Source organism: Salminus brasiliensis, chromosome 25, assembly GCF_030463535.1.
Source record: "Salminus brasiliensis chromosome 25, fSalBra1.hap2, whole genome shotgun sequence".
NCBI lineage: Eukaryota > Metazoa > Chordata > Actinopteri > Characiformes > Bryconidae > Salminus > Salminus brasiliensis.
Genome location: NC_132902.1, coordinates 5,985,139 through 6,011,516, shown reverse-complemented (window position 1 = coordinate 6,011,516; position 26,378 = coordinate 5,985,139). Strand labels below are relative to the sequence as shown.

At 39.7% G+C, this 26,378-nt stretch overlaps 1 protein-coding gene across 4 annotated transcripts in view; it reads left to right on the top strand.

The window, feature by feature from the left end:
* Nucleotides 1–26,378, top strand: part of nhsb (Nance-Horan syndrome b (congenital cataracts and dental anomalies)) — an 84,697-nt gene that overhangs the window by 48,767 nt on the left and 9,552 nt on the right. For 2 of the 4 annotated variants that reach the window (XM_072671167.1, XM_072671170.1), the window contains exons 2-6: nt 19,745–19,897; nt 21,835–21,974; nt 22,340–22,375; nt 22,999–23,052; nt 25,438–25,485. In XM_072671167.1, coding sequence (XP_072527268.1) covers nt 19,745–19,897; nt 21,835–21,974; nt 22,340–22,375; nt 22,999–23,052; nt 25,438–25,485 — 431 coding nt within the window. Of the gene's footprint in view, nt 1–8,159; nt 8,233–14,595; nt 14,624–19,744; nt 19,898–21,834; nt 21,975–22,339; nt 22,376–22,998; nt 23,053–25,437; nt 25,486–26,378 lie in introns of those variants that run through there. The other 2 variants (XM_072671168.1, XM_072671169.1) reach the window with 2 other exon arrangements.

Genomic DNA, 26,378 nt, shown 5'->3' with positions numbered 1-26,378 from the left:
AAGAAACATGTGGTGATTAAATTGGGACGTTTGAAGCTTACTTACTTCGCAAAAATTCTGTAAACGAAAGCATAAATGCTGCTCTCCAGTACGACAAGGACTTCCAGCCACCCAGCAGAGCTAGTGAGAGCAGACAATTTTCTTTAAGCTGTCAGACAAATGTGCTGAAAATTACAATGGTACCGCTGCTATGAAGTGTGTGTTATAATATTGAGTATTAGTGTGTGTTATGATCTAATGAGTATTAGAATAATTTATATCATAGACTGAGAAAAAAGAAGACAATGTTATTGTTAATGTTTTAACCTTACCCTGGTGGGGTACAGCTTTCATGGATGTTTGAACAAAGGCAGTGTTTTGTAATATTGGAGTCACGCTTAGAAAAGTCGAGCTGGAAATAAAAGGGGGGTTAGGGGGGTTTCTCTGCTGTTAAACATGGCAGGTCATTTTTGCCCCCCTTAAGACAAAGGGTATTATTTTCTTCAGGTGAGCAGCCAACTGCAGAGTATACAATGTGCTTTCTGTTTACAGTATGTTAGTATGGATAAAAATGAGCTCTGATATGGAGCTAAAAATATTTTAGCATTGCCACTATTATTGAATGATCTCTGGAAGTCGATGGGCGCCCCCACCTCCCCCATTCACTCACTGCAATGCTAATGTCAGCAGAATTTGTATGATTGAAAACAGTGATTCCTGTTTGAACTTTTGAACAATAGTGTATATACTTGCTTATCCTAGTTGCTGGAAAATGCAGCATGTATTTCATTGTTTTGTGTTTCACATTTACCAACATCCACTTTTTTTACGTGCATCAGCATCATTGCTAGGTTGAGAGTTGAAGGATGGAAGAATTGATATTACAAAATATGCAAGAATTATGCAACAAAACAAGTAAACCTACAAGTTAGGGGGTTCTGATAATGTGGTCACAGAGTGTGCTTATAGCTGTACTGCACTTTTTAGGTCTACCTGGCAGGGCCTGCAGGCCTTTATGTAGTAAGAAGACTGTAATGAGACTGTGTATCTACTGTGGGTGTGTTTATTTTACTTTGTTTTCTCTTTATATGCACTCCATAGATTATACAGATGTGTTAGACGGATGTTCTCTCGCTTTGCCAACTCAAACGAACGCAGAAAAACCAAGATCCTTCCCACCATCTGCCATCTGTTCAAGTCTTCCTTATTTCTGTTTTTCTTTTTTCTATGATTGCTCTTCCGTGAAGCAGTTCTGTATTGTATGTATGTTCTGGAGAGAGTACAGTGGACTGTGTCATACACACATAAACACAGACGCGTGCACCGGCACACACACATGATGGTATATGTGCTTTGGCGAGCGTTCAAATGCCTTTGTCCTTTTACATTCCCTCATCTAGGTGTGTTTGAGCCATTTCTCAGATTTCTGAGATTTCTGCCTGTTTAATCTCACAATGGCTTGCTTTATTACCATGTGCTCCACTTTGGGCTTCATGTGCAAATAATGCCCATTTATTTTATATAATTATAAAATAATAATATTTCTTTTAATTTATAAAAAGGGTTGTCATTGTCATGTGGTATAGCAAGTAATATAATCTAGTTATTTCATACCATACCATAGCAAAACACTAATATTCTGGCACATGCACTTAATTTAATATTTTCCAATCTATGTAAATTGTTAACCTATATTAATATTCTACATTCCACATTTATTGTAACTAACACATACAGTTTTTTTAAAAAAAAACTAGAGCTAGAAAATGAGCTACATTGTAATTTATGACATCTTTAGAACATTTTTTCCATGTTTCATATTATTAGATTTATAATTATAAGAATTATAAGATTGCACATGACTAGAATATTAAAGCCAATTTATATTTTTTTACTATTACCACTATACTATTGATTTCAAACTTTTCAATGGTAGTGAAATTAAAGAGTTACGTAACTTTGATATAGATTTTTTGGATATAGCTAAACTTGGGTGCTAAGTAAAGCATTCAGCATGGACAGCTGCTCCCTCAGTTGCAGCTTGAACGTTAGCTTTAGCTTTCCGTGTTGCTCAGACTGATTGGTCAGGGGTATGCTGATGTAAACCTGGCCCACTTTTAGAATTGCCCATTGCACGTGGAGGGCTATTCTGGTGAGATACGCCAATTAATAAAGACATTTACTAGACTTTGGGAAGATATTCATAAGACATAGTTTGTACATTTACACTCAGATTAACCTAATTAATTAAAAAAATACTCAGATTTAGGTTTCTAGAGGCTTAATTAAGAATAAGTCTGCCTTTTTTCAGAATTTTCATTTTGATTTATCATTGGTTTGAATTGAAATGATTTGTAAAAGAAACAATTGCTGAATCTGATTTCTTACATCACAATGACTACAATGCAGATATGAATTTTTTAAAGTTCCAAAATGCCTTATGTACATATCTCTCCTCCAAGAGTGGATTTACAAAAACATGCATCAAGCCTGTGCATCCGCAACCAGTTCATGTAATAATCTGTAATTTAGCTTTTAGTGGCATCACACTCTTCAGACATCTGGTTTCTAGGACGGAGCTTTTAACACCAGACTTCCAGTTAAGTACATTACATTTAATTCATACTCTCTAGTGTTAACAAAATAACAAGAGAATGTCAGAACATCCCTGCTGGTTTCAAAGCGCTAAGAGAGCAGCGCTCAATATTGCGAAGGCCAGTATCACAATGACAATTAACAAACAGTAAATTGCACTGCACTCACAAACGCACACACACACGCTTAACAGTGGCTCACCCTGACCCAGGAGGCCTCCGAGCACAAGTGTGTGTGAAGGTTTATGAGGTGCGTGGGAAATCAGGTGCTACAAATTGAACCCCTCAATGACCCGCCACCATAAACCTGCCAATCAGAGCATTAATAGCACACTCAGCAAGAGGCCCTAATGTTGCCTTTTCATGTCTGCAGAGGGAGGGGTCCTAACAGCAGTGGAATGCACTGCAGAGGGGGGTTAAGGTTAGTTCCTGTCTCACCCTCAGCCTTTTACTGTTTTTCCCTGTATCTCTCTCTCGCTTGCTTATCAGCCTGACACTCTTGTCTCAGTCTCTCAGCATCTCTTTATAATTCAGAGACTGATATCATAGCAATTAATCTTTCATGGCTTTTGCAGAAAGCGGCGAAATGATGGCGTGCATGCAAGCTCTCATAAAGTCATGTTTACTTATCAAAATTTGAACGCATCCCATATTTAGCAAGATGACTTGTTTTCACCCCTGAAGTAAGCATGCTAGTTGGGCATCCAGATGTTGGGCAGACAGGATTTCGAATTGATTAGGTTAACATAAGTCTTGTACTAATGTTTCTTTACAATGCTCTTGAATAAATAAAGAAAAACACTGCAAAACACATATTGAAATGTAAAAACTAATTAAGGCTAGTTCTTTTATTTGAAATCAAAACTTGTGGCCACACCGGCCTAATGCGAGTAAGACTGGAAAAGCCTGGAAAGCGCAAATCTCTGGCAGACAGCTGACAGAATTTTACCATACAATTTGTTGTTAATGTTAATGTACAGCAATAGCATATTTTTACCACATCAATTTAAAAAAGTAAACAAAGGTTTTGGTTGTTAATTGAACAGTACAAATAGTACTTGTTTTTAAAACACACAGCAATAGAATAATGTTAACCTATTACAGTGAACTTGGCTGCCATAATTTTTTACAGTAACGTTCTGGCAAACCACTGCCGCCAGGTTTTTTTTTTTATTGTGAGTGATTTTATTTTAAACAATAGAGCTCTAGCATTTACTAATGTAAGGAACGATAGCAAAGACCATGTCAAAATAGGAATTACATGTTGTTCTTAAATATATGCACCCAGGACTATGCAACTAGAAACCCCTCCTTCACTGGAGTACTGGTAGAGACAGTAGCGTTGATTGGAAAATTGTGCATTACCACAAATAGACTATATGTATCTGTGGGCTGCTTGCACACATATAAAGTGGACCTTCGGGTACATAAGGACCTATAATTGGCTAATAAATACAGGTACACAGTGTTGCTGTGTTGGGGATCCTTCTCAGGCTTCCCTGTTACATTTATGAAGGTGGTAATGTAATTTGTGCTCTTGCCGATGGGTTATCGAAAGCACTAATTAAATTATTTGGATTATTCTTATTATCATTAATAATAGTCGTAGTAAAAGTAGTATCAGTGCTCTGTAACCCTGACCACCTTGTGCTATAGCCATCACCTAAAATCAGCACCATGTCCACTCCCGCCCACCAGGGGGCAATGTTTCAGATGTTTTTAATCTGATCTGTGACAAAGGTTTGTTTCCCCTTAACAAATCCAGCATTAAAGATCATTTTTCTCATCTAGGTTAGATATCAGATTTATTTTTAGTTTTTATCAGTTTTCAGTTTTTGGTAAAAGTAGTTTAGGATGGGCATTGTAACAGTTTAATGGTGTACAGTAAAATAAATAAACACAGTATTTTCTGTGAAGTTGTAGATATCTTTCATTGTCCAGTGAACTCAGATACCCCAACAAGAGGGCAGGAGGTTTAACTCTGCCCAGTAGGGCACTTAGTAGAGGGTCATCAACCATGTCGGCACGTAATGGAACAGACATCTTTCATTTCCTTCCTTCAAGCACACACGCACACGCACACACACACACACACACACACACACAAAGTCAGGGCTATTTTGTAGGTTGTAAGATCAGAACATTTTTGTCAGGAAAATGTTCTAAAACAAACACACATGCAGTTAGTACACAAACACACACACACACACACACACACAATCTCTGATTTAAAGGTTAAGGCAAGCAACAGCTGAAGATGTCCAGGGAAAGAGCTGGAATGTTACAAAAGCTCTCTGTGGGAAACTCATTTGCCAGACTGTGTTTTTTTTTCCACCAACAAAATCCTCACCAATGCCAGGTCTGATGATGGAGGGAAATGGCAGGTCTCTTAAGGTCAGCTTAAGGTCACCAACTCTGCCCAGCCTCATTGTGTGTGTTTTTTTTCCTGATCGCGTTTTAATTTCAATGAATAACAATAACAGCATCAAAAATGTCAAAGATGCTTCCTAAGATGGACAGACTCAGACAAAGACTAGGGTGGAGGAGTGACGAGAAAGACCTTTAACTTACAGTTATCATAGCTATAATAAAATAACATGCCACAGTAAAAGAGGGAAAGTGTGTGGGGTGCTCTGAAAGTATCTTCTATGGGGGTATAAAGCCCTCTGCTTTTGGTGTGTGGAACCTTTAGGATGGCCATTGTGATCCAGAATCATCATCCAAAATCAGGTCACCTTACATCATGCTGTCATGGCTGAATGCAATCACATCCTCACAGCAGTGTTTCAGCATGTAGCGTCAAACTTTCTCAGGAGTGTAGAGGCTGAAGCAAAGATGATGAGCAGGTGTCTACAAACGTTTGGTCATATAAAGAATAGTACATATAGGATGTAATGTCTGACATTGTATAAAAACAAGTGTGTGTGTTTGAAAAAAGAACTGTTAAAGGCAGCTTGTTATTTTTGTGCCCTAGAATGTTATTAATGCTAGCACTCCTCAAATGGCTCAAATAAAAACTATGATGCCATTCCAAGCCCACCCAAGCAGTCCATACACCCTTATTTAATAGCACTCGGCCAGGAAGCACACCATCCACAGCGGCCATCTTGGCTCTGTCCCACGGCCTGGCCTGTAGACGTGTGTGGATAATGAGCTGCGTGGAGAGCCACAGGCTGGCAGCCACAGCAGTCAGCGTGTGTTCGCCTATGTGAGAGTAAAACACTGTGTGCCCCCTCTGACCATGCTAAACACTCACCTACTGCTGCAGCCTCCCGTGCCAAGGTCATGGGCGCAGGAGCGACCGGCTTAACGGGGATTAAGAACGAGGACGGCATTATTCCAGGCTCTCAGAGCGCAAGGGCTCAAACACACACACACACACAGCCATACAATTTACAGATTGATACAGAGTGGTGTTCTTGCCCTGTGCTATGCGAATGGAGACAGGGAGGTTCATCTGTGTAATGTTTTTGTGTTTCACCTTTTTCACATCTCACCACAGATTTTCAATGGGGTTCAGACAAACCGCTGATTCAGACATACCCAAAAAGTTCCAAAGAATTTCTGGGATTCTCTTCAGTGGAGCAGTGAAACTAAACTGGAACTTTTGGGGCCTGTGGATCAGCACACACTAAAAATAAATGTCCTGCCTACAATGAAGCATGGTGGTGACTTGGTGATTCTTTGAGGCTGCTTTGCTTCCTCTGGCACTGGAAACCTGCAGCCTGTGCAGGGCAAGATGGATTCAATTAATTATCAGGAAATTCTGGGAGAAAATGTCCTGCTTTCTGTGAGGAGGCTGAAGCTTTGGCACCATTGGACCTTCCAACAGGGCAGTGATCCTAAGCATACATCAGAGTCTGCCAACACTTGGTTTCATAAGAAGTCCTGGAAGGTTCTGGAGTGGCTATCGCAGTTGCCTGATTTTACATTACCCATGGAAATCTATAGTGGGCTTTGAATGTTAGTAAACTGGAGGTCCATGTCCATGAGGAATCAGCTTCAGAAGCACCAGAAGCTGGGGTCTGGATACACCATTTAGCAGATGCTCTTATCCAGAGCGACTTACAAGTGTGCTTCGCTATTTACTCAAGAATAACCTCAGCTAGTTTGAATAGACTAAAAATTCAAAGATACCTCTAAGCTTAGACATTACTAAACACAAGTCAATAAGAAAACAATAATACTCTCGGAAGAGGTGGGTCTTCAGTCTGCGTTTGAATACAGCGAGTTTGTTCCATCAGAGAGAGGATGTGCCAGGACAGAAAAAAGCCTGGACGCTTGTCTTTCATGGATTTTAGGGGATGGTGGGTCAAGCCGAGCCGTACTTAAAGCTCGAAAGGCTCTTGGTGCAGATTGGCTTTTGACCATTGCCATCGAGGGGTTGAATAATTCGGAGGCTGCAGTAGGCATTAAGAGTGAATTTGGAGAAAGCACTTGTTCTATTAGTTGTGTTGAGCTATTGAAATTGGTCTTGTTTGATTGGTTTACTACTAACTGCTAAACGTTTGGAAATTTTGCTGGTAAACCTAATTCACAATAGGGTGTTGAATAATTCTGAGTAAAACTCAATCTAGTCTAGGATCTAGTCAACCATAGTTTGTTTGGTTGGGTTTCTTATAATGGCATTATTACAAACTTTTATGGTAATTCTTATGTTATTATATAATAATTCCATAATATTCTGTAAACATTTGTATAAACACACATATTTGTGGACCAGTTCTTTCACTCTGTATGTGTATCTGTGTGTTCCCATGTAATCTTTTAAATGGAGCCATGCTATGGGTGCATAATGCAGTTTAATAATGTCTCTAAGACCATATCCATGCTTGGAAACGTTGCCCCTTTCATGTAGGGCTGTTGAGCACACTGTGCATGCCGTCCTATGCAGACTGTAACGTTATTAATTTGTAAACTCTAATTCTAATGTAATTCAAAAGAGCTAAGAGACATTTTCTTGTCAGTAAGCCTTAATGTTCAGAAGCCACGCAGAAGGCAAAGTCTGGGTGTTTTTTTTGGGGTTTTTTTTTTGTATTTACAAGCTGGTGCTTTGGCTGGATTTAGCATTAGTGGATCTTCAATGTTCTAGAGTATGTTACATCATGTATTAGTAAGCGCTGGCTTTCGATCAGTATGTACATATATGTACCATTCCTGCCTCTATTTATGATTGCATGGAGACTGTTTGTACCACCAGCATATCTATACAAACAAAATGGGCTAGCCTTGCACTGTGGATTAGAGCCCCCTCCTCACCACCACCACCCCCATTTTCAGTCATCTCATTCACTGGCCCGTGAAGGGATTAAGAACAAACCAAAGTACTGGACTGTACCACTTGTGACCGACTCATTGGATAGACGTGAGGAAAAGGGGTTGGACATTAGGCCTACAGATGTTGCAGATGAGTTTGTGTGGGGGCGTGTATGTGTGATTGAAATCGCTGAAGGGCAGCTGAGGCAACGACAAGAAGAGATACATATGAAAAAAGGAATGTATATTGCAGTATGTTATAAATAGAACATATTGTAATATGTTTTCATCATAGTACAATTTGTGTATGGGGGGAACAGACTGGCAAAAAGGCGAACATACAGGCAGGACTTTACCTTCAGCACCATGGCTCTGGCCTGCTGTGTTCCAATCAGATCCAGAGGTACTGTATGTCCCTTTGTTGTTCACTCAATGATCCACCATTAGTAGCATCTTATTGTAACTAAGTGTATAGCACTACTGCTTACTTCTTCTTCTACTGCTTTAGTTCACTGCTATTATTTCTTAGCTGCTTTGAGTAGCCCATGGCTGCTGATTACTGGCCTTTCCTAATGATGATTGTAAACAAGCCATATCCTCGTCAAGCTAATTAAGGTATGAGAACTTTTGCATTGTGCTTTTTTTCTTTTAAAAGGCTGCTGACATCATGCTTTATCATGCTTACCTTATTTGGACAGCAACTTATATTATATACTTATAATTATACATATAATATACATATATGTGGCCTGTAGAGCCTGTTTCTCAGATTGTTTCTCATTTTTTGACCGGATTACTCTGGTCCACAGTGAGTTGACAGTGTAAGTGATTTTGTGTCAGGAGCTGCTAAGTCACCGTGCTGATGTTGTTCGTTCTGTCCAGCTGCCTGTCTCTGTTTATGTCTCTCTCTTTGACATGCCGTGGCATGCCGTAGCGGGCACGATAAATTACTGCAACGTGGCACGGTAAATTAGAGAATGCTGGTGACATCGACACACTCTGTTGTCTTGCCGTGGTCACGGCTGTGTTCAGTGTCAGTGTGCTGGGCTATTGCCAGTGGTGAGTAAAAGTGAAGGTGTTCTGTATTCACCTCTGGTCAAATTGTCTGCTACTGTGAATAGTTAAGTGAGGATTTAAGCAGGGTTCGTGTAAACAAAAATGGGGAGGTTTTGGCACCCTAAAGGCCGGTTTACATTAGTCATTAAAATGCACCCCCAGTGTAACTAGATGAGATCCAATTTTACTTTCCCAGGTAAAGTAAACACACCAACACCTATATCATTTCCAATGAACCATCATTTCCTGTAAACAATGGTTTCTCATCAAAATTGTCCTGCTCCGGGAGACTGTGAACAATTTAGAGTAGCGGTGGTGGTCCTACAACAGACAATTGAAACCACAATGTAGCAAACTCTTTAAAACTGCTTTCACCTACTGGTAAATAAGCACAAGCGTGAGGGTGCAAGCATACACAAACACACACACATGAGAGTGAGAGAGAGTGGGGAGTGAGAGGAAGAAGAAGCCAAGACCTACTTAGTCATATTAAAGTTTTTTTGTCACACATATTTCTGCTTGCCTGATGGTATCCGATCACAGAAGGAACCTTTCTTTTACACTTGTATTAAATGTGGATAAGATCTGTCTCTGACCTCCTTCGAATGTGGTTGTACTCTGGTCACAGTACATCTTGGAAGGCTTTTCATGCAGACAAGTGAAATCTGAATGCGATTCGATCTCCAAAAATACTGCATACTATTATTTTATGTTATATTTAAAAAGTAAAGTATCTTTACAGCTAAGGTGAGGTTGGGTAAGTTCAGCAGGTCAACAAATCAGCCAGTTAAAGGGTGTTCTGTGCTTTGATTGATCTACTTTTATTTAGTTGAAATGTAATAGAGTAAAAGTAAATGTATCTGAAATAGTAAATACATCATTAATAATACTTTAATAATAAAGTACATATACATAGAACTGAGTACTTAAGTATAGTTACAAGTTACAGGTACTTCATTACTGTCTGCCAGTGCAGTGATTGATGACTAGTCAGAGTTTAGCCCACATTTGAAGTAAGAGCTGTTGCTGAGTAATTATAGGGATTCTGACCCCAGTGGGGTGGCTGATGTAAGCAAAGAGGGTGTGTGAGTGGAGGAAAGCTTCATTGGCTTGCAAGCCTCTAAAGAACTGCCACTTTTGATAAGTTTGGGATTTAGATTAAGAGTAAATCTGTGTAAGGCTCTAACGGGTTGGAATGAGGGAAAGGGTTTTATGTGTGTGTGTGTGTGTGTGTGTGTGTGTGTGTTTTGTGTGTGAAGGAGACAGAGAGAGAAATGCCCTACATTCAGATCTCCTACCAGCTATTTTTTTTTTCTCCTTGTTTGTTAGGTTTTTTTTTTGCTCTACTTTTCTGTAGGGATATATAAATGCAAAAGCACAGAAATTAAGTTTAGGCAAAAAATAAATTTCCCATGGTTAGAGGCAGTTGCAAGGAGGTGCATATGTGCTACTGTTACAGATATGTCAGTCATAGCAGTATTCCTGGGCTTTTTGAACACTGTCTCTATGTCCATGTGATTGTGTGCATGGCCCAGCACTGCCATGGTCAGCAGAAAGACAAAGGGTCAATGTTCGTGCCTTAGCAATTGTGCTGGGGCTCATTTGTCCTGGGCCATGGGTCAAGCCTCTGCAGGGGACTTTACACTGTTCCCTGTGTCCAAATGACATGCTTTCATCTTATCACAGCCCTTCCCTTTATCTAGTGCCAGAGGGTCAAGATCAACCTGCTTTGGATTTCCAAATTACAGGCTTTTTGCCTCTAAAGCATATTTCTCATATAACTGAATTCACACAGTTATATCAGAATATTATGACCATCTCCCTAATAGTTGGAATAACCACCCTTGGTTGTGATGACACTAGCAAGACGCCGTGGACGGAAGGTGTTCATTACAGAGGTTGATTCTGTGGTGCTCTCTGGTGTGTCACATACTCCGTATCACGGTATCAATGGGGCAACTGACGTTTAAAGCATCCCACAAAGTTAGCGTTTTCCGAGATGCTCCCACCCTTCCCCCACTGTCACAGTCATATTAGAATATTATGACCTTCCCTGGAATTGACTAGGGACGTCACAGATGCCACAAATACAGTGGGGAAAAAAGTATTTAGTCAGTCACCAATTGTGCACTTAAAAAAATGTTAAAAATTAGAGAGGCCTGTAATTGACATCATAGGTAGACCTCAACTATGAGAGACAAAATGAGAAAAAAAAATCAGAAAATCACATTGTTCACAACACAAGAATTTATTTGCAAATAATGGTGGAAAATAAGTATTTGTTCACCTACAAACAAGCAAGATTTCTGGCTGTCACAGACCTGTAACTTCTTCTTTAAGAGGTTTCTCTGTCCTCCACTCATTACCTGTATTAATGGGACCTGTTTGAACTCGTTAACAGTATAAAAGATACCTGCCCACAACCTCAAACAGCCACACTCCAAACTCCACTATGGTGAAGACCAAAGAGCTGTCGAAGGACACCAGAAACAAAATTGTAGACCTGCACCAGGCTGGGAAGACTGAATCTGCAATAGGCAAGCAGCTTGGTGTGAAGAAATCTACTGTGGGAGCAATAATCAGAAAATGGGAGACCTACAAGACCACTGCTAATCTCCCCCTGATCAGGGGCTCCACGCAAGATCTCAGCCCGTGGGGTCAAAATGATCACGAGAACGGTGAGAAAAATCCCAGAACCACACGGGGGGACCTAGTGAATGTGCAGAAAGCTGGGACCAACGTTACAAAGGCTACCGTCAGTAACACACTACGCCGCCAGGGACTCAGATCTTGCAGTGCCAGACGTGTTCCCCTGCTTAAGCCAGTACATATCCGGGCGCGTCTGAAGTTTGCTAGAGAGCATTTGGATGTTCCGGAAGAGTATTGGGAGAATGTCTTATGGTCAGATAAAACCAAAGTAGAACTGTCATCCAAACCAAAGATGGTTATTCCCAGTATTAGGTAGGTGATCATCATATTATGACTGTTTATAAGGCCAAGTCCTAGTTAAGATCGCAGCATACTGTTCAAGAAAGTTCTACAACAGATTCCCTTACAGGACAGTATGTATGAAAATTATCACTTTAGTCTGAAGGCTTTAAAGATCTTTCATAGAACTGAGATATATACTGAGATTATATGCGATTACATAGGAATGATAATTTAACTGTTATAGGTGGAACATTAATGGTCATCACCTATAATTTGGTTTGAGAACCCTTATATCAATTGTGATAAATTTATGCTAAATATTGTAATAAACAGTATAGGCTATATAAGTATCTCTTTGTATGCTATTCATTGCTTGTGCAAGTGTTATGAAGTCTCTACTCTCTGAAGTTGGGTCTAATGTCTATTTTATTAGTAATATGTATTGACATGGGATACACCAATATGGCAGTTGTAAGTTGAAGAAATTCTGAATAATTATTATTACAGAGAAACGTATTTGGTATATCGGTACCAATGACCTCTTAGTGTTACAAATGCAGCAAAATTAATATAATGCAAATATTTAGCACAACAGCCTGGACGTTCTGTTCTTCTGGCCAAAAAAGTTTTCATACTCATGTTCTTAAATTTTTTCTCTGACATTATCAAGTTTTATGTACATATACAATGTACACATAATGTGCCTTACAGCGTGTCGCTCTTTTCGGTTAAACACAAATGTCTGTGCATGTGTGTATTAACAGTATTAAATACTCCAGCTGCATACTCCATATGACCAGCTGTGTACAACAGTAAACCCAGCCCCAATCAGTGAGCTAGAGAGAGAGAGAGAAAATATCAACATCCATCTGTGCCAGTATCAACATGGGGGATTTATACACTGGCATCATCCAGCTCTCTGCCCTCTGCAAGTCATGGTGTCACTTCAGTTAAATGATACTATACTGCAACATGATTAAAAGTTCACTTCAGCACACAGCTAGATTGAATGACAGTATGACGAGGTCAACAAAATGGCAATTACTGTAACTGATGACTGTAAACCAAAATCAGTACAGTATACGTGGCCTTTGAACAACTGTAACCCTAATATGTGCTGGAAATAGCATATACGTGTAGTATTTGCATTTGTATTGCAAAATGTACTGTGAGCCAAAAGGATTTATCAGTCAGTGTCGTCACAGTTCCGATAGATCTCTCATCCAACAGTTTGCCAAAATCAAGAGACGTGATGCAGAGTTTGTATAACCACGCTAGTGAGGTCAGCTACTGATGGTATTCGATGGTTCTTTAGCATTCGGGTTTCGGGATTATTATTTAAATGGCGCTTTTTACTTAACTGATGCCCCCCACCCGGTGAGCAAGCGGACGGCAACAGCGCCAAGAAAAAACTTCCTCAAAGCTGAAGTAACAAACCTTGAAGGAACCTAGACTCAAGGGGAGACCCATCTTCCTCTGGTCAATACTGCTTATAAATTATTGATAAAAAGTCAGGGGAGCACAACGTAAGATTGTGTTATGTTTAGGTGTACTGATTTCATTCCAAAGAACGCAGTTTCACTGCTCCACAGTCTATTGCAATGCAATTTATACTTCTCCAGACGATACTTGACATTGGATATGGTCTGAACTTTGCATTTGTCAATGGTCAATGGGTTTTAATGAGAGGCGTGTCAGTAGTTCTGATTGGTTGTTTAATGAGAGGCGTGTCAGTAGTTCTGATTGGTTGTTTTAATGAGAGGTGTGTCAGTAGTTCTGATTGGTTGTTTAATGGGAGGTATGTCAGTAGTTCTGATTGGTTGTGTAATGGGAGGTATGTCAGTAGTTCTGATTGGTTGTTTAATGAGAGGCGCGTCAATAGTTCTGATTGGTTGTTTTAATGAGAGGCGTGTCAGTAGTTCTGATTGGTTGTTTAATGGGAGGTATGTCAGTAGTTCTGATTAGATGTTTTAATGAGAGGCGTATCAGTAGTTCTGATTGGTTGTTTAATGGGAAATGTGCCAGTAGCTCTGATTGGTTGTTTAATGGGAGATGTGCCAGTAGCTCTGATTGGTTGTTTAATGGAAGATGTGTCAGTAGTGTTGATTGGCTACTTTAAAGAGAGATTTGTCAGTAATTGTGATTGGTTATTTTGATGGAAGATGTTTCAGTAGTCCTGATTGAATACTTTGATGAGGGATCCGTAGATTAGTAGTTCTATGTGATTACTTTAAGGCGATATTTGTCAGTAGTTGTGAATATGTATTGTAATCAGAAATGTGTAAATGTCAGAAGGCGTTCTGACTAATTAATGAAGCAGTTGTCAGTAGCTTTAAGTGCTTTCATTAATGAGAGATTTGTCAGGAGATGTGTGTGCTTTGCTATTGGCAGAGAGTCTGCTCCTGACTCACAGTGCTGACCATGCACCTGCTGGAAGAAGAGCGAGGACCAGAAAAAGAGAGAGAGAGAGAGAGAGAGAGAGAGAGAGAAAGAAAGAGAGAGAGAGGCACATGGAGAGAGAGAGAGAGGGGCACAGAAGCAAGGCACACAGAGCTAGAAAGAGAGAGGTACAGAAAGTGAGGCACAGGGAGAGAGAGAGAGAGAGAGAGAGAGGGAAAGCGGGAGAGCGTAATAAGAGCAGACTCACAGCTCTCTTCTCTTCAGTCATATGACTGCGTCCCCTTGCTACTTTTGACTATCCCACAGCAGAATGGGCAACTCGCACAGAAAGGCACCTGGTCAGGGCCTAGAGAAGAGGAAGAGAAGGACAAAGAGGAACATTAATAACACAGGAGATGGCACTGCAGGTAGGATGACTACACTTTCAATGGGTCAGGAGCAGTAGCAGAAGATCTTGTGAACTAGTAAGGACGTTCTGTGGTCAAATCTAAATCACAAGAATTGCTCTAATGGCTGCGTTTTCTGGAAATGTGCAGCATACTGTAGCTTGCTTAATAAAACCGAGTCTGTATTTCTGTGCAAAAAAATCATAGTGGTAAAGGAAATAATTAAAAATAAATAAATGATGTATTAGTAAACTTGAAGGTTAAACTTGAAGGTCCCATTAGACTTTCCTTCTCAATTTTATAGATGCTGTACGTACCTTAAATATTAGTTTCATAATTCACACTGGGCAGTAAGCCTAAAGCTCAATAATTGAATGATAATTCTGCAGTTTAAGAGGTTAAGTCTGTTTGCAAGGTAGGCAATGAGATGTTGCTACCTAAATGACCCCTGTCCTCCACCCCTCAAGCTCAAAAAGACTGAATCTGCCCCCCCTAACAGACTTTGTTTTTGGGGCAGAGGTGTGGAGCGCGCTCAGTAGAGGTCACATCTTTGCTGGGTTCATGATGATGCGAAGCAGAAAAAGAGTGTGCTGAGTAATAGAGTGCGTTCACAGAAACACTGCAACCTCACAGCTGATACGCTCGTTACGCCACTCAGCTGGGGAGGTGTGAGGGGGAGGGGGGTGAGGAGAGAGATGAAGGTGATGGAGATATGAGGGTATGCAGCAGAGGGGAAGAAATGTCATATTTGTACACAAAATAATAATGCATTATAATAGACAATGGTAGCTTGCTTGTATTTGTCAGTAAGGGTAGCAGGTTAAGGGGGGCAGAGGGAGAGCATGTGATAACAGAGGGAGAGAGAGAGGAAGTGCAGGTGGAAAGGAGGACAGAAAGAAATAGGAAAGAGAAGCTGAAGGTGGAGGCAGGATGAGGGGAGGATCAAGAACAAGGTAGTGGAAGAGGCAGAGGTAGAGGTAGGAGGGTTCTAAAGATATAAGAGTTATCACAGCTACCAGTGAGGTATGGGTGTAGAACTGCATAAGTAACCATAATAAAGGCCTAAAGACGTTAGGTGGCCCACCATAAGCAGAACATAACTTGGGCCCCCTCACCTTAACCACATTTCTATAATCTCTACTAAAGCAACACGCATGCCCTGATTCCTCATACAGTCATCTGTTAATTATCCTCCAGTTGGCCAGTTATGATTACTTGCTTGACTAGGTCACTAATGTAAAATATAACCTTTTACATGTTAATGAGTTGTCAGTGAGGTCAATATTTAAAAAATACTCCATATATAGGAATTTTATATATATATCAAGTATAGTAATTAGGTCACACTATACACACTATACACAAATGATGCTTATCTATTAAAGGTGCTGTAGCTATATGATTTCAATCTATTGGCCTTTTGTAAAATTCAGTAAATGGTTCCTCACAATTCGCTAGCTCTCTTTTTGCACGTACTGGGAAAATGTCCAGTGTTCATGTTCAGCCCTGGATCTGTATGTGGGGAAACAAACAAAGTGACTTGGGCCGAGAAAAACACAACACTTTTCTAGCCAATCGGCAACAATGGGAAGGGGAGGGAAAATCAGCGTGTAATCATCGTTGAGGCGTTCTGAGTGTGGATAGACCTCAGAGTGCTGAAAGACATGAAAAGGTATGAGGATGTTGCTCTATTCCTGCTTGATAGGTGGGTTTCATTGATTTATTCTTGCTGCTGTTTCACTGAAATAGGTCAGTATTGTTTTGTCCTGTTTGCAAACATTTGTGATAGATAATCATAGCTGGTTTGCCTAGCAGCCGCAAATGTAGCAACAGTTTGCTAACCCACAAAGCGTGTGAATTGGTGGAGCAGCTAAAGGAGCACTGAAGGGAGGGGTTTGTTTGCATTGCGTTCAAAGACAGTCGTTCTTCAGAGTCGTACACAGTGCCTTTAAAGGCTGTGCACCTAATGGCTGAAAATAATTGCTCTACATTTTGCAAATATGGCACCTTTTGGGATGCTTTTTTAAAATTTCTTATGTTTTGTTGATTATTCTCTTGGGCTACACTGTGCACAAAAATCTGCAATATCTGCATTTTATTCGAGATGAACAAGATAAACAACCAGTCCTACAGGAATAGACATCATTCTTACACTCATTATAAGATTAATTACATTTGCAGTCATCGTTTACAAGTTAAGTAAAGACTGTACAGGGGATATTTAATAATGTTAATGAGACCTATATGCTGTTATGACACACATCAATTGCATTTTGCATCTGAACATGATTGTATAGCATTTGTTACGCTAAATGAATTAGCTGCTAGTAATACTTCATTATTTCTTGTAAACACAATGTAATTTTTTTTGTGTTTAAACGTCCATATACAAGGTAAGTTCTCAAATTAACTTTACTGGCCATTGGTTCCTGGCACCATCTGTTTGCATACTGGGCACCCCCCACTCACCGTCAGGGCATAGTCGTTCCACTCAGGCTACATTCTCTTAGGTATGCAGTTCCATGTTTGTAATTTCTAGTAGTTATTATTTCAGTGATTTATTGAACATTGGTGATTTTTTTTGTATTATTGCTTGATGCTTGCGGCTCTACTCTTCTTTGTGTCAGTCACTCTAACACATAGCTTATTAATTTAGACCATGTGAAGATGGGAATTTTGAGCATTTGTTGTAGTGAAGCTGGGCAGCTCACTTCAGAACCCTACAACTGCAGTGTGTGAAAGTGTTTTCAGTTTTCTTGCCATAATCTGGCGCTTCCTTCAGCTGTCAAACATCAGCATTGGTGTTCAGATCTAGCCTAGACACCCTCCACAACTGCTAAGCACTGGATCCAGCACCATCTTGTCAATAACCAGTCAATCAGGTATGTAAGACGAGAGTTCTCTGTTTATTGACTTGAGTCTTTCAGGCAGAGTCAAGAGACTGAAGGGGAAGTGTGTAAGTCACACTTTCTGTAATTTAAATCTTTGACCAGTGGTCCAAACAGTATTTTTATAACAGGCCTTACATTAGGCAGGTGACATCAGACATAATCGCTGAACCTAGGACTTAGTAACACTCTCTTTGGCAGAAATCACAGTTTTCATGCTCTTTTTGTAACAGCTTAATTCATGCAGTTATATTTTTCCCCCACTTGCACTTTTGGCACAGATTTTTTCTCAGACAGTGGGACATTTGCTTCCAAAATTTGTTGTTATTTTATTTATTAAACCATTATTCTGAAATGTTCCCAGTGCTACTGACTGCAAAACAAGTATAAATCATGATCAGTCCACCCCAATGCAGGTGTTTTTATTCAATAAATTTTTTCTCCAAACATATAGTTGCAGTTTGATTTTTTTGATTTTTGTATTTTTTATTTTTGCATTCAGTAATTGTTGGTATTTTGTGGGATCCATTTTTTCCTCCACCTATAAAGTACCGGTGGCAACACAACCCCAAAGCATGGTAGTTCCACCCCCATTCTTCACAGTTGGCTAGATGTTCCTCTTTTTTTCTCCAAATCTCCCTTTTCTGATTTGTATTTTGACTTCATTAGTCTTCAGCACTTGTTTCCAATACTCATCCCTCTATGTTCTGAAGCATACTTGAGTAAATGTGTAAATTTTGTTGAATTTTGTGATGAGGATGCAGGTATGGTTTTCTTCTCATGAGTCCTCCATAAAGTTTCAGGTGCACATTGGAACGTTTTACCAATCTCTTGACTCAGCTTAACACGCATACCGGTTCTTGGCAGTTCTTGGCAGATGTCTTACCAGCATATGAACAGTCCTCTCTGAGAGTTTTCTTGCTCTTCCAGATCTCCACAATTCCACTGACTTGCCATTTCAGTCCTGTAGAAGCCACAAGGTTGGCTATCTTCATATAGCCTTACTGTATGTTGTGGGCATTGATTTCCTTAGTTTTCAGATCTTTAGACAGTTGCTTAGAGGAACCCATATTTGATGAATATTATCATTAGGTAATAGTATTAGGTGTATTAACATTTGCCAAAAGTATGTTGTTCACCTACAGAGGCTGTGTTTATTACTTTTCAAGTTTTTTTGTCAGAATATGTCAATAGAATGTTTTGTGAGCTGTTACCTGCCTCCAGGCAAAATTATATTGGCCTACTTGTAGCCTAATATTGGTATCTTTGTATACATAGTTAACATAGTTAGGACTGTCATGACATGTTGTCTTATATGCATTTATTAGACTAATACATGTAAATGATCTCTGCTCTGATTGGCCACCCTGTATGGTGCCTTTAAAAAAAAGCTGTCTGTACTATATATATATATATATATATATATATATATGTGTGTGTGTGTGTGTGTGTGTGTGTTATATTGTAATTATGAGTCTTATTGATGTGGAACAAGTTGAATATTAAGTGTGAATATCTTATAGCAAGGTAGTACTGCAAGTAGTTTATTGTAATAGGTTTGATTCATATATTATATATTTTTTTACCTATTTCTGCAGTATTATCATATGCAAATTGTTTTTTAAGCCTCTTTTGCTCCCTTTATCTCTCTCTATCTCTCTCTCTCTTTTTGTGTGTGTGTCTCTCTCTATCTATCTCTCTGTGTCTCTCTCTCCTTCTTGTTTATTGGGCAGGGAAAGCATCTCCTGTGTTATTGTTGGTGATTGTGGTCTGATAAGGATCTGCTAATTCACTGTAAATTAGATATGAAGGGTTGCTTAGATACGGATGACTCTGGGCTATTCAAGGGGACGGCCGCGTGCTGCATACTGATGGGCAGATGCTGCTTTATAGAGGGAGAGGCAGAGAGGAGAGGGGAGCCACTCGGAGAGAAAAGAGGGATGGAGCGGCCTTGTCTTTCATTTCTCTCCCTGCTTCACAATAAAGACAGCACGTCTCTCTTTGCTCAGTCCTCGCTGTGTAATGGTTTCAGAAATGGCGGGAGATTTTAGACCAGTTGTCCGCTGTAAATTTAGACCTCATCACAGGTTGTTTTGGTCCGCCTTTTGGCTCATGTGTGGTCATGATGATGGTTCTCTTGGATAAATGATGATGTGGGAAAAATAAATCTGACTGGGCTTTTTCTGATCTTTCTCAATTTCTCTCTCTCTTTCTCTCTCTTTCTCTCTCTATCTCTCGCACTCTCATTCTGCAGCGGTATCTAACTTAGACATTGAGAGTAAGTTAACGGCACACTACCAGGCCCCATGGCACCAGCAGCACAACGTGTTCCATCCCAGCACACGGCCACCATGTCTGGAAGAGCTGCACCGCCATGCCCAGCTCAACCTGCGGGCCCTGCACAGAGGTGAGCTAGCCTTGCATAACACCATATCAATATCCTCCACAGTTGCCATACTATACAGTTTGTATACTCTTCATAGGAATTATTGGAATTTGGGCAGGCTTTTTATTCTAACTAAGCAAGGGCACACCTGACTCAACCTGTTCAATGAGGTTGTCTTAGTTTTCAAACAGTTGTGCTTCTGCTTGGTGACAAAAACCATCAGCCTGGCTGGTCTTTTGTAGAGAAGACTGGGCACCCATGATATAAAACTATTAGCTGCAGTTGATATTACACATAATTACATGCATACTGTTTTCAGTTATTGTTGATCTATTGGAAGCTTCCCAGCTAACAAGTCCACATGGAGCCTGTATAGTTATGGATATATTTTTTTTCATCCCATATACAACAGATAGCCCACCCAGCAAAGATGCTTTATCATTATTGTGTCCATTACATTTTCAAATGTCCACCAAGCAGTAAACTGTAAATGAAACTTTACAAGAAAAGTGAAATGAATCCACTGAAAAAGCTAAACCTGCCTGATCTCCTATCTGTTCATTATAAAGCTATAACAACAGCCAATATCATGCCTAATTGGCCCTATGTTTATGCTGTCATAATCTCTCATGAGTGGTCTTGGAGTAACTTCACAGGCCGATATCTGCTGTGTTTGTGTTCTGTGGTGTGTAGCTGGTCATGTAGCTGAGCCACCGCGGCATGTAACTTAGTTGAACCAGCCCAATAAGGCCCTGGGAACCACAAAGCAATTAGAGGGTGCCTAAATAGATGGGAATGCTTGCTGGATGGGACTATTTTTAAGCAAGTTTTGCAGTGCTGGTTTATCCAGGTTTGCCAGTTCCCTATTCTCCTTTTCTTGGGAACAAACCAGCAAGTGTCCTACACGATTGGCTAGAAAGTCTTTCTACTCGTTGTCAGCATCGGCAGTCAGTGAACTCCCACAGTGCCCCCTATAATGTGCAAGGAGAAATGTGCTAATTTGATATTTAAAATACCGTCCTTATTATGAGATACTTTCATTGTGATGAACCTCATTAGCGTAATACCGCACAAGCCTAAGTGGTTCTCAGCTACAGTCCTGGGTTTTCTTTCCTCAACCACATATGAATCAAGTCTTTAGATGAGACTATTGAAACAGGTGTGTTTGAGCAGAGAAAATAAACTGGGCAATTCCACGGTGGGCCAGGGTGTAATTATTCCACAGCGCACTATTCTCAAGTACAAAAGGCCAAACAACCACTGCATCTAGATAGATATTCATCAGCTGGGCAGTAGCTTGACCGCACATCTTCCTGTTGTACTGGAGAGGGATTTTCTTGAATGCTGGCTGTAGAAGCAAGGTTAGGTTCAGGTCAGTGTAATTCCTCCATTAACATAACATTAAAGAAATGTGAAGACCAGACCAATGGAAACCACCCAACACTTTCTTTGGCATACATTTGCATTGGACTTGCAGCATGAAAGACTGCAGCTGTTACTGAAACACAACCAATTCACAACCAATGCCCCTAGTGGTACACCGCAATCATCACATCACCCTCTTCTTCCCCTCCAAATAGTCCTGCACTATACTAAAGCCAGTATATGTTTAAATTCAGATTCTGAACAAAAGGCTTTTCCAAATTTCACACTCTGTCTCATCATATGCTTTGGTTCTGTTCTGTGTAAATGTTCTGTGTACACAAGTTAGCCTTGCAAGAAGTATGGCTCTGTGTGTAATATCTGGCCCATGCTGCCCCCTTGTGTTAGAATGCTGAACTCTCCAATGCAGATGTTTTAGCTTCATAAATCTTTCATCTCAAGGCTGTATCTCATAGGCATATGGTCTTTTGCCTTTCCAGAGAATGGGAAATATCTAAAAAATTGTGTCCCATTTGTTTTCAGCCTGAAACCAATCACTGTTTCACTGTGTGTTTGTGTGTGTGTGTTTTATACAGATCAGCAGCAGCGTCAGCGTTCAACCAGCAGGGAGCGCAATCGGGTCACCATATCCATCTCCGTGGCCCCACCCATGCCCACATTCCCCTCCCCTCGCTCCCTCAGGAGGCGGGACCAGAGGAGCCGACACGCCAGCATGGTAAGAGCCACTGCTCATAGTTCTTACTCTGCTACAGTAAACTCTGCTTCTCTCCCACTGCCTCTGTATTCAAATAATTTGATTGTCTGTCAAAGTGCAGTGTTTGTGGAGAATTACATGACTTTACAAATGAACTTCTGTATTGGTATATAAAACCACACAAATGAAAAAAGAGGATGAAAATAGAATACAGGACAAATGTTGGATATGGGCCCTATAAGCAATATTAAGATGAGGTGGTACGGTGGCAATTTCGTAAGTACGTGTGTAAAAGTGTGTGGATCTAAATTATGCTGCTCTATACATTGAAGGGTTTTCTAACGACAATTTTGATTGTGTTTTCCTTGTTGGCTTTGATGATGCAGCAGGACAAGGCTGAATATCAGACAATGCAAAGAAAGGTAATTCCCATACAGTATCAGTGTCCAGTGGTCTGACCATATGTGTCTGTATATCGTTGCTGTTTGACCAAACCCTTTACAGAAGCCTAACTTTACAGAAGAATGCAAAACGTTCTTAACTTTTAAAGAAAGTCAATGTTAAAAGCTTTAATTTCAGGTCATTTTGAAGCATTTCTATTGGTCCATTCACCATGAAAGGTTGACACAATATAAGGAGCAACTGCCAGATTCACATTATGTTAAAAAGGGAGGAACTGCATAAATGGAGATACAAGATTTTTGAGTGACAGCAATGATATACTGTATTACTGTATTATTATATTACTACATTCCAGTATGTCTTTAGATCCAACCACTGATCATGACTAATCATGCTAAATATTAATGCTAATAAATGATAATCAGCTAAATTAAGTTTCCTAAGCATGAAAACTCTCGAAAAGTCACATTTTTATATGAACTGGTATGCAGTTTCAACTATTCGTGGGCTAATTGTCACAGAATATCAGTATTCACTCTGAAATGGTATAAAAAACATTCCATGTCAGCAACAAATTACTTTAGTAAGTTTTAGTGAGGTCTCAGCAGTCCTCCTTTTCTTTGTATGCCATCCCTCACATTAGGAGAGGAACACCAGAGAGTCAGACATGCAGACTCTTCCCAGGAAGGTCGTCCAGGTGCTGTTTGCTTTTTTTGGTGTCAGGTTGTTTTTATGGAGCATGAATATAATTTCTTTTGGGTTTTTTCCAGTTTTCTTTAGGTTTATTATGAATCGTCTTTCCATTTTTTACCATTGTTTTTTTCTCTCTGTGTCCACTTCTTTATATACTACAGTAATGTTTACATGGTTGCATGTGATGTCAGTATTGTTGAGTAAGCTGCATGGTTCATTCTTTTAGCAAATGTTATAAGCATCTTTTGTGATGAAAAATGGCATGCCTTTAGGATTATTCAAAAACAATTCTTTACCTTGATGGTTCATGTTCACGTAGTTGTGATTTAACTTAAGTCACCTTAAATAAGAACTTTAGGAGCTACGATTTGCAGCAATTTCCTTTTTAAACCTGAAACAGTGGCTGGCAAATTAATAATAGAGCTGGGCAATATGACAATATTATTATGTGTGATAACAATATGCTTTTCTAAGCATATCAAGGATATTGTTAGTGTTTCCAAACACTGATCAGCTGTAACAGTCATTACCAACAGTGTAATTAGACTGGTTTCATTAGATGAAGTGCAGCAGATGTTGAGTAAAAATCACTGTGTTTAGTACGGGAGAGTATCTGAGCAGTCGTTTTTAAGAATCTGTCATTACTGATGTAATTAGTCTGTGATTACATGCATCCTGATAAATATTGTGCATCAGAAAAATGTCTTTAAATATCGTGATATAGTATTTTTACCATGTCGTCTAGCCCTAATTGTAATCCAGAGCAGCTTTAACAGAATACACCACAGCCTGGTTGTGTTAGGTGGCTTAGCTAGATCATTTGAAGCTGAGGCAAGGGGCATGTGTGTTCCAATAGACCATTGAAGTCATGCTGTTCTACTCTAGTTAGCACCATGCCCACATTTTGAACTGTATTTCTGTAAGACAGAAATATGATTGTGATGTGATTTTTGGAAATTGCTGATATTGTGGCCAGAGGTAAACAAAAAAAAAACAATTAGTCTTTGTCTTCCATATGTTTAACAAGTAATAATAGATTTTTTTCAACATGTAAGCTAATGCCAACAACCTCAAACAAATAAGCAAACTTTGTGTAATGTACTTAGGTTTATTTGGCAGTAGTTGAACACATTACAAGTAGCTGGTGTTTTAATAATAATAATAATAATAATAATAATGTAAGCACAGATGTTTCATTATTCAGCTTTTGACTTGTAAACAACCTTATAATTCCAAGCACCCAGTGGCATTCCAAAAATGAGAAAAACAGTAAAAGGACGAATTGGATTTTGGAACTGAATGGTTTCAAACCACAGGCCACGATAGCTGCTCTTGTCTTGAGGAAAGATGTCTGACATCCTCATTCTTGTCTGCATTTTGTAGTCAGCATCATGCGCACATTATGAACTTTGGGTCTAAGCTGTATTTCTTAATGAGTAAAAAAAAAATGTAAATAACAAATTTGGTTCTGAATGTCAGTGGATCCTCTAAATTATGCTGGCGTTAAGGAATTAAAATATTTATGTATAATGCTGCATCCATGCAAGTAAGCTAATTGCATACATGTACTCTAACATGTCTAGCTGCTGACCCAGCCTCCCTACTCCTCCCTGTGCTGAGTTCGTATGTTTAGCCAGCAAGAATGTGGCAGCAAATGTGTGATTTTGGGTATCCAGCCTTAACTCTTGGTAAGCTTTTCAGCTTAACTATAAATGATATATTCTACTGTGAGCTAATCTACACTAAACCACCCTCCTGCCTAACAGGACACGACTGTCACATTTAAATGTTACCCTTAAACTAACGTTAGCTCTCTATCGTTTTCTGACTGAGGGCAGCACAGATTGCTACTGGCTACCTGATCCACATCCCCTTTACAGTTTGCACTGCACATGCTTAGCACAAATGGGGCAAGGGATGCAAAACGAGTGGCGACAACCAGTATATTCAGTGCACAGCGGTGTAAGCTTTCATGTAGCAAAACTCATATTTTGACTCATTAACAATGTCGTAATTCAAAGCATTCACCAACACTTTCAGAGGGAAAAATGTACCACAAAATCCTACATAATTTTTCTCTTAGAGAATTACAGCTTAAAACTAAAGTATTATGAACGTGATACTGACTACAGAATGACAACACAACTTCATCTGACATTGCCATCATGCTTGTATTCAGAAGTCTTTCTTCTTTGGGTCTTTTAGCAGGCCATTCCAATTCGCTGGTGTGTTAGCATGCTTGTAGCATGTATTATTTGTGTTCGCACAACAAAACCAACTCATAACTTGTCTCCATAATGACACGCAACTGTTTGTGAGGACAATATTTAAATGCTTAAAAAGCTTTTGCTGTTTTTTCTTACATTTGATATTTTTCCCCACATTGCAGCAGGAAAGACCTGCAAGAGAGGTGGAATTTCAGCCAGCACAAAGAAAGGTAAATTATGGAGTGACCTAAAAGAGGGGAATTTGTGGAATATGGCAGATGAGAAATATGCTGCAAAGGTCCTGGAGTAACAAGTCCAACAAGGTGGTGAACCCAGTGAACTCTCTACCCTAACTAACCCCTTTATTTCATCCCGCACAGTTTGAGGTCTGGAGCTGGCAAGAGTATGGCATAACTCTTTGTGCCGCCCATTAACTTGGTCATTTTTATTACAGAAGCACCTCCAGAGATGTTCTGCAGAATTGGATTATGTCTTCATGAAACTGTTGTCAGATGAAACCACTCTCTGCAATATTCCCCATTCTCAACCAGATTCACCATTTCAAAACTCAGCCCAAAAACCCCATCCTAATGTTCGTTTCCATGTTTGATTTTTTTTGTTGTGATTCTGTTTTGTCATCATTGTTGAGTCTTGTGTTTGCCATTTTTTGTTTTAGCATGAGCGCTCACGCCCCTCCTTCCCTACTGTATGCTGCCTCATCCCCTGGATCAGAAAGGTATTCTCCCTGCGGTCTCGATGCAGCATATCTTAGCTTAGCTTCTGTCTGAGTGTTTCCTTATCCTTTTACCTGCATCCTAGTTTATGACAGTTACCCTCGTAGGCCTGTTTCACTACGTCTATGTCTTTTCCTACTCCCTAAATTTCCCCTGTGATTTAGAGCTAACACTGGGCAAACAGTAACATCCATCTTTTCACAATTCATAATTCACAAATACTGTTTTACTCAACACTTGAGTTTTGATATGTTATGAAAATTAGATTAGTCACCTTTCCCGAATTCAGTTCTCAATAATTTATACATCCAGCGACATGAGAAGTAAGGGGCACCTCTTCATAGTAGCAGGCATTCTTTAAAAACAGTTCACCACTGCAATTTTCATCA